Here is a 14,984-nt window from a genome sequence, read left to right as displayed (position 1 = left end):
TATCCCTAACCATTGTCAAACCTTAATGGGAACAATCAATACCATTTTTCATTCAAGCATAAAATAAATTCCTTGAAAACAAATCAACATACATAGAAAACCTGTATTTTTATTATTTCCAAATGATGGAGCAATGGAAGAACGATTTTTTGGCGCACTAATGGTGTAGATATGAGAAGCTGCCATGCTAGTAATCTTGGGTTCTACATGGCTTGACATGGATGAACAAACCAACACATTCCACAGTGGATGACATAAACATAATCAAACGACACCATGAAAAACCATTGAACGAAGAACCTGTGTGCGGATTGCATCTGTGATTTCATGGATCCCAAAGTGAGACAAGACAAGCTGCTCAAATGTGCAGTCTCTAGACATATCCATGTGGTCCATGGTATGTCGGATCTCCTCCTTCCTGTTGACGAGTCCTATTCAATCTATGTTGCCATTCGTTACGTCGTCCCAATCACATCGAGAATGGAGAGGAAGTGCGGGGAGAAAGGAGAAGATGGCAAAGGCCCCTGATTAATTCTGGCCTAGGTGAATTTTGTTCAGAGCCTTCCTCGATTTATACTAAGTGGGTATTTTTCATAAAACCCCAAATCTTAAGTATATCTTCCGATGACTAGAGACCCTTCGCGTGTGACCCTCTAGGCCCATGTATCAGTCTAGTTAATGACTCTTCTGGCCCATCTGATCCAATTCGAGCCTCTCCACTTTATTTGCCATTGCGTTCATTTGTTCGCTCATGCATTGCATGTTAGTGTCAATTGCTCCATCATTCCTTGCATAAGCTGCATAGAAGAATTCCCCATGTCATGTGTCATTCTAGGTTGCTGGTTATAAGGTTGGGGATGAGATTTTTGTGGCTATGGAGGTTGAGGATCCTTGTTGAAGTTACTACTTTTCCTTCCGTTCCATGGGTTGTATGGTGGCACTTGGACCATCCCACCTAGACTTAAAGTTTCCCAGAAAAAGTATGAGTTTGAAGTTGTAGAGCCAAACTTTTTGATTCATGTGGAACTCTATTCTCATTAGGTTTTTTGTCATAAAAGGCCTTCATCTTAGATTTATAGATTTTGGAGTTCTCATAGGCATAATTTTTTATCTCATTTAGCTCATGCAAGTCCAGAATTCTCTTTTTCCCTGCTTCATCCATCGCTAGGTTCAGCTTCCTAATTGCCCGATATGATTGATGCTCTATTTCTACAAGAAGATGACATGTCTTCCCAAAAACTAATCTATATGGTGACATGCTAAGAGGGTTTTTGTATGCTGTTCTATATGCCCATAAAGTGTCATAGAGTTTTCTAGACCAGTCTCTCCCATCAAGCTTACAATTTTTTTTGAAGAATTTTCTTAATTTCTCTATTACAGTTTTCTATTTGGCCATTAGCTTGTGGGTGGTAGGGGGTTGTCACTCTATGATGGACTCCATATTGTTTCACTAAGGCCTTGAAGGTATGATTATTGAAATGAGACCGCCCATCACTTATAATGGCTCTAGGGTAACCAAACCTCGAAAATATGTATTGTTCAATAAATTTTAGAACTACTTTCCCCTCGCTTGTTCGTGTCGGTATTGCCTCCACCCAATGAGATACATAATCTACAGCCATCACTATATACTAGTATCCATCAGAATTAGGAAAGGGTCCCACAAATTCTATTCCGCATAGATCTAAATTTTCTATTGCTAAAATTGGCTTGAGGGGCATGATATGTTTTTCATTAAAATTCCTGGCCGCTTGACAAGTAAGGCACTTCAAATAAAAGTCATGTGAAACCTTAAACAGTGTCAGCCAATGGAATCCACATTGGAGAATTTTAGAATCCATAATCCTAGATGAATAATGACCCCCATAAGAAGAGGAATGACATGACTGTAAAATTTTACTATGCTATTCCTCCAGAATGCATCTCCTGAACACTCGATCCACTCCTAAGTAAAACAATTCTGGTTCTTCCAAAAATAACGAGGTAGAATCTTAAAGAATCTTTTCCTCTCATTATATTCCCAATCCTCATGTAGTTTTCTAGCAACGAGGTGATTCATGATATGAACATACAAGGAGTTCGTGTAACTCAGATTTCTAAGATGTGTTCATCAGGGAAGGAATCTCTCATAGGTAGAAGGAGGGGTTATTCTAGATTAATCCTGGATAGGTGATCAGCCACCACATTCTCACATCCTATTTTATCTCTTATTTAAATGTTTAATTTTTTAGCAACAGGATCCACCTAATCGACCTCGATTTAGCCTCTTTCTTTTTTAACAGAAATTTTAACACTACATGATCGGAATAAATAACTACCTTACTTCCTTACAAATAAGACCTAAACTTTTCTAAAGGAAACACGATAGCTAGTAGTTCCTTTTCTATAGTTGAATAGTTCACCTTTATTAGCCTTCCCAATTAATTGACCATATCATCATATAGATTAATTAACATCAGATAAATTTAACCCAGTTGATAGGTTGAATCTCCAACACGTCGGCTGTCAAGGTACATCTCGTGCTCTAGAAGATACAAAGGAGTGTGTATCGACTCACTCATGGAACTTGTTTGTCATCAGTTACCGTGTATGTGTAATTCCTCATCAACTTGACGCTCCTAGGACAACTTAGGATATGTTCAACTGTCAAACTCTAATTGGTCATCCGGGTTAGTACTGATGCATTTGAAAATCATCAAAGAACTCTTTTCTTGATATTTCACTGCCTCTTCTCTTGATATTTCACTGCCTCTTCTCTTGATATTTCACTACCTTGGATAAGGACTTCTTTGTATCATCTTCCTTGATCTGTCCCCTCTTATACCAAGGATGGATGATCCAATCTTGACTCCTCGATCTTCTTTGTGAACTTCTTGATGCACCCGAACTAAGACTAATTGGAATCCCATGATTAGGGACATGTAGGTCATAGTAGAAGTACAACCGTCCATCCAAAAGACATCCTTGGTGTCTTAGGTCTAAGAACTACTTACAAAACCGTGACGTAAATCAACTTGTTTGACATTATGGTATAATACCATTAAGGGTTTAGTATGGAGCAATTCAGTGAACTCTGTCCACTAAAGAGAACCCACTATCTATCCTTAGCATCTCCACACTAATGGCTATGGGAACGTCTATACTCATCATATGAGTGAGGCTGGATAGTGCTATTCTATTTGGATACTTTTATGTCCTTCTCGAGTACCCTTTGAATAAGAATATTTATAACACATGCTTAAAGAATGGTGATATCTGTATTACGATCTCATCACATTTCACTAAGTCGGATCATGTATTGATGGGCTTCATTATAATTGTTACACGTGCACTATAATGAATATGTTATATTAATGAACATGGAACAAGACATGGAATGTGTGATTGGCTTGTTGGCCACATATATTTCCAAGCATGAGTATGTATAAGATGCCCAATTTAATATTTTATAGTTTCTAACAATAATGAAATTATGGATTCAACTTCAAGTGTTTTACAAATAGGTTCGTTGTGTCATAGTGAAGATTTTTGTGTGAGAGATGACCAAACCAAGAAGATGTATTACGGGGAATTAATATCCTGGAACCAACTAGGCATCTGTTATTTCTCTAATGCAAAAATTGGTTACTTATATGCTTTTAGGTTGAGATAATCATATATCTTAATCACACGAATATAATGTAATTTATTTTACTCTCCTTTCTCCATACTATGTTGCTGCTCAATCGTGCTATCTGCTCATATTAGTATTGAACATTTTTGTCCTCCATTAATTTTAAAATATCCATTATATTATCCTCAATATCCACATCATATCGATATTACTTTTTCTAATATAATAAAGAAGTTATCTATCTTTATTCACCCAACATATATATTTGGGCTTCTATGATAAATGAAATAAGTATCTTTGTTGTATATTTTTTTATTAAATGAATGACATATTCATACTGACAACTGTAGATATTATATTAATTTTATGATTATATTATGCTCCTATTTTATTTAAAACATCATTAGAACTGATATTATACTCTTTTATATTGTTTACAGACTTCTTTCTATACCCATATATTTGGTATAGTTCTCTTAATTTATCTAGCTTATAATTTAGTTTTATTTCCATTTTATATCTTCTTATATTATCATGGTTTATTAAATAGTTTAAGATACAGCCAAATAGGACTTGGTTGAATGAAGTTCTCAAAAGTTTCCTAATTGACAATGGATACATAATCTATAGTTTTTATCTAGTCCTAGCACTTAAATTGAATACTTATTAACTTTATTTTTTTTATACAGCATAGGCTTAATCCCTCAAGTCCTATCCTACAGATGTCATGACCATATATTCTATGATAAGTCTAAAACTAAGAGTTACCCCATGAACCCCAAGCCATATTCAAAATATAGAACAAACATGTTAGGTTAGGCTTTCTGTTATGTTATTACATTTATTTCTGACAGCACATTCTTGAGATGCAAACTTTTATGTTTGCATTGTTAAACAATAGTATTTACATCCGGAAAACATATTTATACATTATTACAAAGAAGTGCCATTTTCTTTATACATTAATATGAGATTAAACTGCTAGCATTAGTACCCTTATATTGATGCACTGATATTTTAACAACAATGACAATAGTCATGATAATTGAAATTATACAACTATAAATATGTGTTATTTGTCAAATACTATGGCTTCAGAAAATTCTGAAAAAGTTAGAATCGAGTTTTGTCGTCCAAAGTGCACCGTTTGGTGATTGACTGAATAAATAGGCCTACATCTATGTCCCTTAATGGATCGAATGGTCCTTCAACCTTCGTTTGGTTCTTTCGGCCGGCCTTTCTTCATAAAACCCCACCCACTTAACCTAGAAAAAGCCCTGCCCTGGCTCTTTTCTAACTAGGAGATTCTGTAACTATTATTAGCGCTGAACCGTCGAGTCGAATTGGCCATTTCAGGTGCAACGCCCTTCAATGATGGTTCCTTAATTTCAATTGATGCATTGACTATGCCACTTCATTGACAATAAATGACTATAATTAAATAATCATGAGTTGATAAATGTTCATTGACTTTATCACTTCACGGATGAACTGATGTCCAGTTGGTCAATGCATTTGATCAACAAAATCACTGATCTTTTTTAACATATCAAACCCATCTCGAGTCATAAAGCTATAGCTGCATTGTTCACAAGCTCTCCAAAGAACGGTTACTTTCAACGATTTCCTGAAATTCTCTACTCTTATAAATAATTTTTTTTTCAGGTTCAGCAAGTGATGCTAGCTAGAATTCCAAATACGAAGGAACAAGTTGTATGTAGGACAGTGATATTGTTGAAGTTGTTCTATTTAATCATAAGTTTGATTCCAAATATCAGAGGGTGTACAATGCTACTGTTTTATATCTGATTTAAAGCTTAACGTAAAATAAATGATGTTTAAGTTGAGAGGAGTATTCTAATCTGCAACATTTAAAATATTTGCAATCATCTCGGTAAGGGCCTCCTCTACATACAGGCACAGGAGCTCGGGTTCTGGAATTACGTCTTCCGCCACAAGGAACTGTAGAAAAGCTTTCCCGTTGTATGATATCAAATGGACATCGATTGCCTGTATCATTAATTGAAAGCAACTCCCGTATCAGCCTTCAACAAATCAAAGAGAACCGAAACTTATATTGCATTCATTCTCACCCCAGGTAAACAGCTCACTGTTACTCCAATGTTCGTGATTAGGTTTGTGGCAAGTTTTATGGGACCCGAAGGACCTACGATATTTGATAAAAGCATGCTTGAATTTTGGCGGAATTTGTAGCCGAGCGACGCCATATTCTGTCCGCAGGTAACAAAAAATGACCCATTTGTAAAAACTGTCAGCATTACGTATTTAATGCGATAATACTTTATCGTACTTCAGGAAATACATTTGGATATTTTTTTACTAAACGAGAAAATAGATGATTTACAATTACCTCTGTTCCAATCAATTTGGTTATAAGATTGCCGACATTCCCCGTATAAATGGCCTCGAAAGACATCTTTCTTTTATCAATCATACACTTTGCGGTCCTTACGAATTTCAGAGGATCATCCGTGTTTTCAAGACGGACTGGCAGCAGAAAGAGCCCACATTTGTTTCCCCATGGAATTTTTTCCTTTTCTCGTATACAGCGCAGAATTTCCTGCAGATGTGTCATGCTTAAGATTTTCTTACTACTCATACAACGGCAACATGTGTAAACGACGACTCAAAATTCTACAACAAAAGTTTTAAATGGAAACTTCAACTAGAGAAGCAGGAGAAAAACAATGGAGAAGCTAAACCTTTGACCCTTGACCTCTGATATTCACCACCACCATCACTGATATAGTAGGATTCTCCGTACCAGCTGTCCCCACATTCGTTAGATAGCTGTAAATAGAAACTAATTTTATAGACATTCATTAGGTAGAAACTCACCATTGACTAACTTTTGGCCAACATACTTCGAAATTCCGTAAGACACAAGACCGACAAATATATCATTGATCGTCTGCAAAAGAAGAAAGAAGCAAATAGCGTCAAATAAATACCCTGATCATAGGTACTGAATACTGTAATCCTAAAGTTATGATTTTAAAGCCGACTGACCGCGTCGAGCTTGTTTTTCACGGTTTTCAAGTCATCCAAACGTAACGAGACGGAAGCCATCTTTCTGGGGGCAGATTCTAGATCTCCTTGAACGGTTAAGTACAATTTCTCTCGCTTACGATGTGGGTGCCATAAAAACGCTTTCGCGTAGGGTAGCGTAGACAATACTCTCTTCAGCGTTTGCCACAGGCTTGCTCCTCTTTTTACTAGCTGGGCAACAAAATGTTTTCTTCTCTTACTTCTGGCTTCAGATACAGGGACGTCTTCAACCGGGGCATCACAACAAGAAAGAAAAAGCGCGAGAAGCGAAACACAATCGCCAAGACAGTGATGCAAGCGTAGCACGAGAGCACGGTGCCGCTTAGGCAGTATATGAACCTCCCAAAGCGGCGAATTCCGACAAAACGCCTTCATTGATGGCAGCGAAACTAAGTATTTGTTGATGTAAGCCTGGGTGTCGCGTTCTTCTTCTTCTTCTTTCTCTGGCACGATAATGATGTGGTCGATAATATTAAGCGAAGGAAGCTCCTTCCAGTGTGGTCGACCACGCTTTTCAATCACCTGTATCTCACACAAAAAATTGAGAGGAGTTTCAAATTGAAGACGCGAGGCTTGTTCGTCTTGAAGTTCTAACCACTGAACGTAGCCGAGGGCAAGTTTTGGCGAGGGTCGCGAGAGCTACTTTCACAGCGAACATATCAATGGGATTCTGAAATTGTACGAAGCTGTCGATCGATGCGTCCAATTCGCGCCGGAGATACATTCCCCCTTGGGGGGAAAGGGGCTCGTCGTATCCAACTTCCATCCTTCAAAGTTTAAGACTAGCCTCTAATTTGAGTCCCCTCTTTCTTTATATTCGTCTAAGGCTTGCCTATTGATCGCTTAGCCTTCTTCAAAGGTAACGCGTGCGCCTCTATTCAAACGCCCAAGTCAATACGTCTATTCAATATCTTATTTGGCTTTCAGTATTCCCGACGCCACTTGAATGGGTTGACTGGCGACGACACTGACATCCAACAGCCAGCGACTGAAAAATTATGACAGACGCATCCGTATATTTAGAAAAGAGGGATAAAACATGGCGAAGAGGACAAAGAGGGCAAAGAGGGAATAAAAACAGGGCAAAGAAGGAAATTTCTTTTTGAACCCTTTTTTTTCCTCACCGATTTCTAGACGGCAACTTTAACCAAAAAACTGTGGAGAAAGATTTTGATATGCTTAACAGGCCGATGCAAATTAACGTCCGTTTAATTAGATTATTAGAACGGAATCTCAGGTAACCAATCGACGATAAGAGTCCAATTCGAAATAACAGTCGTTGTTTTCAAAATGCCACGTATCTCGTTGGTGTAAACGTGACCCCGTATGTCACCATCTTTTATAAATGTGAGTCGCATGCCTCGCCAGTGACAATTCCATTCGCCGACTCCACCTCGCCAATGATTTACAGAAGACTAACATCAATTGAAATGACGGAACGGGGGAGAAGGGTAGACGATTAAACTGGTGCAACTGGCTCATTATCTTGACTTAAAACTGCCGGCCCATTTAAATTTTGGAAGAAGATTGTCACGCCATCAACCATCGTTTCATGAAGAGCAGAAAATCTGGGTGGGTGGGTCGGGCGGCGGAAGGAATGGGATTACTATTGGGTTTAATCTGGACCAGTGGAAGTTAAATGACAGTTAAGGTTTTGAAAAGTCATAGTGAAGATCTGCGTCTCTCGTGCTCTCGTTCTCTCTTCTTTTGTCTCTCTAGTTCGTTTTCTCTATCTCGCTCACGCTCTATCTCTCTCTCTCTCGCTCTCTCTCGCTCTATCTCTCTCTCTCTCGCTCTCTCTCTCTCTCTCTCTCTCTCGCTCTCTCTCTCTCTCTCTCTCTCTCTCTCTCTCTCTCTCTCTCTCTCTCTCTCTCTCTCTCTCTCTCTCTCTCGCTCTCTCTCGCTCTATCTCTCTCTCTCTCGCTCTCTCTCTCTCTCTCACGTTCTCTCTCACTTGCTCTTTCCCTCTATCTGTCATTCTCTCTCGCTCTCTCTGGCTCTCTCTCTCTCTCTCTCTCTATCTCCTTTGAAGAGAAATAGAGGACACGTAGCCTCGGCAACGACCATACGGATCTTAATATCTCTAGATTAGTAAAAACTGAACGTTTATCTACAACTTGTTATAAGTATTAGACGGGTAGGATTAAATATAAGAAAATATAGAGAACAGGATTAAATCTGGACAGGCTTAATCTAGTGGATAGGATTACATCTAGTTAGGCCGATATAACTGTTGGAAAATCGAACGGTTATAATTAAAATTAAAATGGTTATACTTACCATTACATAATAGTTTATACTTACCATTACGATGTACATCCCGTTCTCTCTTCTCATATTCTCTCCTTTTCCTGTATCTCCATTCTTCTTTTTCTTCTTCTTCTTCTTTATTTCCTCTTCTGTGAGTGATCTTTGCGTCGTTCTCCCTCGCTCTCCCTTTCGTTCTCTCACGCTCGCTCTAGCTCTCTCTCTCTCTCTCTCTCTCTCTCTCTCTTTCTCTGGCTCTCTCTCTCTCTCTCACGCTTGTTCTCTCTCCCTGTGGCTCTTGATTCACCTCACTCTCTTTCTCTTGTTCTCCCTCCCCTCTGGCTGTTTCTCTCGCGCGCTCTTTCTCCCGCTCGCTCTTTCTCTCGCACTGTCTCTCTCGTTCTCTCCCCTGGCTCTCTATCTCGCGCGTTTTCTCTCTCGTTCTCTCTCACTCTCTCTATCTTTCTCTCTCTCTCTCGTTCGCGGGCTCTCACTCCCGCTGGCTCTCTCTCTCGCACTGTCTCTGTCCTTCTCTCCCCCTGGCTCTCTGTCCCGCGCGTTCTCTCTCTCGATCTCTCTCGCTCTCTCTCTTTCTCTCTCTCCTCGTTCTCCCCCCCCCCCTCTGGCTCTCTTTCGCACGCTCTTTCTCTTCCTGTGGTTCTCTCTAGAGCGCTCTCTCTCTTCCCCCGCTTCTATCTCTCTCTGTCCCGCGTTCTCTTTCTCTCTTTCCGTCCCTCGTTCTCTCTCTCATTTCATTTATGATACATATTTATTTTGTTTATTTGTTATTAATCCGAACAATATGATCCTATCCAATCCGAACTGCGGGATCGAATGCGATCGAACATTCGAACGGTCGGATCTAATCCCCGATTCTTAGTGAAGAGATACAACTCTTAATTCCAGAAGTTCTTTGTTGTGTCTAGACTTTGCTCGGAAAGATACTTCCAACTGGTGATTTGAAAAGTTGAAATAACGCCCTATAAATGTGCATGTCATATATCTAAGGAAGTTTAATGTAGCTGTTCGTTCCTCCCCTCTGTCACATGATTTCTCTTCTGCTATTTTTGGGAATTATGAAAGAGATGGCCTTGTTTTCCCAAGAATATCAGGGTGAAGAAAGACACCCACGTATCTTTCATGGTTATCAGGATATTTTCAGTTGAATAGTTTTTTTTGGATGTTGACCTTGTTGACTAGCCTCATGTAAGGGCATCGTCGTCTTTTCGCTGGGAGAGGATTACACATTAAGGTTTATTATGCTAAAGGGGGGTTATAGTTCGACCCTATAAATGTCATACATATTAGGGCTACCAGCATCATGTTCTTCAGCTGCTTACCTGGTATTCCAGGTGCCTGAACCACACAGGGAGCCTTAGGCTTACTGAAGCCTGTCCATAGATTCCATAGACGGTCCAAGGAGCTTAAGGTGACATATTTTGCTGTCATGCCACCTACAGGTATACTTCAATGTCCATCAATTTGCGGATTACCTCTCTCAAAATTTCTGTTTTTTTATGGTCCTCTAAGGGCACAAAGCCGTATAATATATGGAGGAAATTCTTAGGATGTGCTATTTTCTCTTTTGTTTGTGTCAAGACGGGTGATAGGTCCGATAATATGCCTAAACGAATGTTTATTATTGGTCCCCGAAGAAAATTATTTCAAATTATGTCACATATTATTTCTGATTGGAGGTCTAACAGTTAAGTCATTACTAGAACAAGGTTTTTAAGGCCTCGTATTTCATATACCCTGTGCTGGCGGACGTCGTCAAGGACGTCATCCAGTCAACACCGAGTATGATGGCTCTGTATCGAGATAGATAGTGGTATCGAACATCGACGGTGTTGTCGTTAGACGGATGCAACCCTAACGGGTTGAGGTAACTATGACGTGATGAAGATGTGTCCTACGTGTCATACGTGCAAGTTCTAACTCGAGGGAGGCGCCGAGCTCCAAGCTTCAACGGGGTCGCCGTGTGACGGCGACGGTGGCCTCTCGAACCTTGTCGAAGAGATGAAGGCATCTACGGCCCAACGAATTCAATCAGTAGGGCTCCCACGTAACGGGCGGACTCGTCTGTACAGGTAAGACACTCGTGACGTCGTAGTTTCTCTCAAATTGCCTCTCTTACCTACCTAGCTTGAGCGTGGTGGAGTCAACACAAAATTATACTACAAGAGATAATTAAACAAGCAACGGGAGAGGACGACGTACCACATCGGCGTGTGGCTCATGGTGCAAAATCGTCGACGATTACGGCGGTCAGAGCGGGTGTGGCGGAGATGGCGCCGTAGAGCTGACGGCAGCTTGACAAGAGATGCGATGATGCTGAAGCATTGGGAAAGGGGCAGAGGAGAGTAAACAGTGCAGCGTCCACAGAGGTGATGTGACTCGAGCAACTCCCCACGACTCATCAGAGCTAACGGGTGCTAGTCAGCTTGGGCGGATCGAGTAGCAGGTGCGCACGGCATCGACCCCTCACAATGTGGGGCAGAGAATCCTGGCAACATCTGGTAGTCGGAGGCGGGCCAATACGTTACAAACCTGACGGTTGGTGGGAGCAGTATCGTCGCCTTTGTGCCGTGGGAGAGTCCGGTAGGTAGTCCTTTCTCAGGGTGTCTCGTCCAAGTCCGATCCTGGTCAAGCGAATTCTTGATCAACTTGTTCTCGGTCGACTGTTTTCACGGCCAAGGCGGATCCTCGATTAAGAGTGCTTCACCACCAGCGGACCAATCGATGGACTTCTCGACCAGGGCAATTCTCCGTCACGACCAAAGTCATGAATCGAGTCTGGACGATCTGATCGGGAGAGTTCACGGCCGTGTATTTCCCTGAGCAAGAGAATTCAGGTTGGCAATTTTCTGTCGGTTGACCAACGAGTCACGACCAGTTTGATCGGCAGAGCTCCAACGGTGGCAGAACCTGGGCGACGTGGCTTCTAGACACCACAATGATGGGAATCCAACAATGGCCTCTAGTGCCCTCAGATCAAGGGGAAAAGTCCGCTGAGAGTCCCAACTTTGTCAGTGCGACCTTGGAATCGCACTCCTCTGCGTTGCGGCAAGAGGATACGGCCGTTGACCAATAGATGCGGGAACGCGGCTGCTGCGGCCAAGGGTCCAGGTCGTGGGAATTTTCGAATGACAAAGGGGGGTGGGGTGGGGGCGGGCAGGAAGAACATTAGGGGCAGAGGTGGGAAATCATCGGGTTTCCCCCTTACCCCCTCAGGTGGATCTTCTTCCTCCTAGCGGTGCTGGACTTCGGCCGTTGAGACCGTGAAATTGGGATCGCGAGAATTCCCACGGCAGAGGGGCCAAGTTGGGAGAACATAGAAGGGACGAGGGAGGGGAATCGTCGAATCTTCCCTTACCCTTTCTGGTGGCTTCCTTCCCCGGGCAGCTTCAACGGCTCCTCTCCTCCCCCCTTTTGTTGAGTTCTCTCGATGGAGGGGGGGGTGAGAACAACAATGATAACACAATTTTCTTCTTAATTTCTGGTCTGAGTTCTAGGGTGCCAACCCCCCCCCCCTTCCCTTATAAAGGGGAAGGTCAAATGGTCCCCCTTAGTGGGTCAACAAAGGGAAGTCGGGTCCATTAGGGGGCCCTTATATAATAGGCCCCCGCGTTACAAGATAAAGGGACACGCGGCGTTGACGGGACACGTCGTAGTGCGACGAAAACAGGATGACAAGAGCGGAAAACACAAAACACGACAAAGAAAATGATGAAAATGAAAATACGATCATGATCATGCTTTCACCCGATTGTCGAGGACTGTGGCAGGCAGTGCAGACAGCTTTGTTGACAGTTTGAGATGGCTTGCACCATGACCTTGAAGGCAAATCGTAATCCATTTCATGTTCCACCTCCATTTTTATCTTTCCATGGTCCCACATGCAATTATTGCATCTTGGACCACTCTGTTTCAATATAAGGATCCTTTCACCTCCCTTTTAATACAATTTGTTACGGACTTTCCAAGGTGGTCCTCCAAATTGAGCCTGTCGCAATGAGAGCACAACCCTCTTTGGAGCCTAATACATGTACAACGCATTATTGTGAAAATACAATGTGTTAAATTTGAAACTTTGTTTTCTCCCTTTGGATTTGTTGTTAATTAGGTTAACAGAAAAGGCTGTTGAGTTTTCCATTTTGCTTTTATTCTGCTGCACTCTGATGCTGAGCTTATTCAGGCTCTCAATAAGTTGTTATCACACAACTACTGATGATTCTTACTCGCAGCGTCAAACATGTCAGCCTTGGCATCTACCAATCAGATTTAACATAACAATAGACTAGTAATTATCCTGTATATACACTATACTAGTTATGAGAATAGACGGTTCAAATGCAATATAAGTCATAGAAAAAGGTCCAGGATCAAACATCTAAATGATACGATGAGTGGCTGGGATTTAATATAGTTAGGATATCATAACATATATGGTTTAATTATTATTACGATATAAACTAGAGCGATACTGTAAGATAATTCCTAGGAATTTGGTACTGCTTCTGTGCTCTCACTCTCCTTTTTCTCACTATTCTCTGTATTATTCTCCCTATTCCATCTCATTTTTATGGTACCTAAACATTGCAGAGTGCCTTCAGTTCCTAAACCCAATGTTCACTATCCCGATTATTAAAATGAAGTTTCAACTTTCTGATGGGAAAAGAAGATGGACGAAGTCTTGGTCTAACTGGAATTTGAAGATAATCTATTTTATGACCATAAGGATGTCACCTTACCAACAATTTACATACCATTGTCATGAAAAGAAATTATCAATGATCTCTCAGAATTGATTACGAGGTCTAGCAATGAAAAAGCAGCCACTCTTGGGAAAGATTGAATCTCAAGAATAGAAGGTATCATGAAATAACTACGAGAAGAAGGGGCACATTTAAGCTGATCGATACAAGTTGACATACAAGGAAAAGATGGCGCCAAAGTTATATCAGGACCAGATAATAGAGCTGTTCACTAAAGCCAGAATTACCTACAATAAAAAATCTGGAGGCCTGTTTGTAATTTTTCATGGTTAGCCCAGACCTTGTGATGGTGGGGCTCTTCATTTTGCGATTACATTACATGTGGTATTGCTGAAGAATATTAACTTAATGGAGCCTAAAACATGTATCCAACCAAGCTCAAGAATACATCAAGATTGTATTGATGAGAGTAAACAAAACCCACACTCTGATTGGAGAAACAGCCGTCTTGAATGGGATGATAATTATTCACAATAGAGGTCCAAAACAAGTACTTAAGGAGAAAAGAGAACAAGTTTACCAAATGGGACTTACCGACAAGAAGATACACACTGGTGTCGCCTCCTGACAAAAGCATTTTTGCATGATAATATGTTTTCTGCAACTCTTGTCCAGCTCTCCAATTATCCAAGCTTGAATGCTCCAAGGTTGCTCACATGATACTGCAAGAATTCCTTCCAGAACTCCCGCATAATTCCACTATCAAGATGAGGCCGACACCTCCTTTTATAGAGCTCCTTGGAAGCTTCTAGAGACCTCCCTCTCTAGAATATTTCCACAACTTTCTGGAATGTCTATAAAGTTTATAGGACTCTCCGTAAGATTCAAGAAGCATCTAGAAGGCTCTAGAAGAACTTTGAAGGTTCTATAAGCGTCTAGAATGGCCGAAAAAGTCAACCTTACATTTTAGTGTGATCACACTTTTATGGAGAAAAAAGTGATCATACGTTGTGAGATTCATTTGAGTTATGGCGTAAGTTGAAAAACATTTTCCGTATTTGTGGCATGTTTTGTATGGATAATAAAGTAGGGTGTTTCCCTCCTTGTTCATACATGGATCCAGGTCATACCTTGGGCTCTCCCTCTTATCCAACTCGCACTAAAATAAAATCAAATTCAATTTACCGATGTATAGTACGCCAACAACACTCAAATAGAATGTTAGGATTTAATGACTATTATAATCTCACAACTCATTAATGATTGCAGAAAATCAAATGAACCAGGAGTGAAATAGTATTTTAGCTTTCACCAAATTAAACCATGAATGATGATTA

At 40.8% G+C, this 14,984-nt stretch overlaps 1 protein-coding gene and 1 long non-coding RNA gene across 2 annotated transcripts; both read right to left on the bottom strand.

Moving 5' to 3' along the window:
- Nucleotides 1-5,387: 5,387 nt before the first annotated feature.
- LOC144709803 (wax ester synthase/diacylglycerol acyltransferase 5-like) lies at nt 5,388-7,564 on the bottom strand. The gene is made up of 7 exons (XM_078583450.1): nt 7,278-7,564; nt 6,644-7,204; nt 6,473-6,545; nt 6,337-6,401; nt 5,985-6,194; nt 5,707-5,844; nt 5,388-5,623 (listed from the first exon to the last, which is right to left on the bottom strand). Exons 1-7 carry the CDS (start codon nt 7,446-7,448, stop codon nt 5,471-5,473), a joined length of 1,371 nt encoding a protein of 456 aa, XP_078439576.1. The 5' UTR covers nt 7,449-7,564; the 3' UTR covers nt 5,388-5,470.
- A 3,024-nt stretch (nt 7,565-10,588) lies between these two features.
- Nucleotides 10,589-12,449, bottom strand: LOC144709731 (uncharacterized). Its single transcript, XR_013583096.1, has 2 exons — nt 11,150-12,449; nt 10,589-11,011 (listed from the first exon to the last, which is right to left on the bottom strand). It is a non-coding gene; the product is annotated as an uncharacterized LOC144709731 (long non-coding RNA).
- Between the last annotated feature and the right edge of the window lie 2,535 nt (nt 12,450-14,984).

The sequence above is a fragment of the Wolffia australiana genome, chromosome 11 (genome assembly GCF_029677425.1).
Source record: "Wolffia australiana isolate 7733 chromosome 11, ASM2967742v1".
Taxonomy (NCBI): Eukaryota; Viridiplantae; Streptophyta; class Magnoliopsida; order Alismatales; family Araceae; genus Wolffia; species Wolffia australiana.
This window is presented reverse-complemented; position numbering and strand designations above follow the sequence as displayed.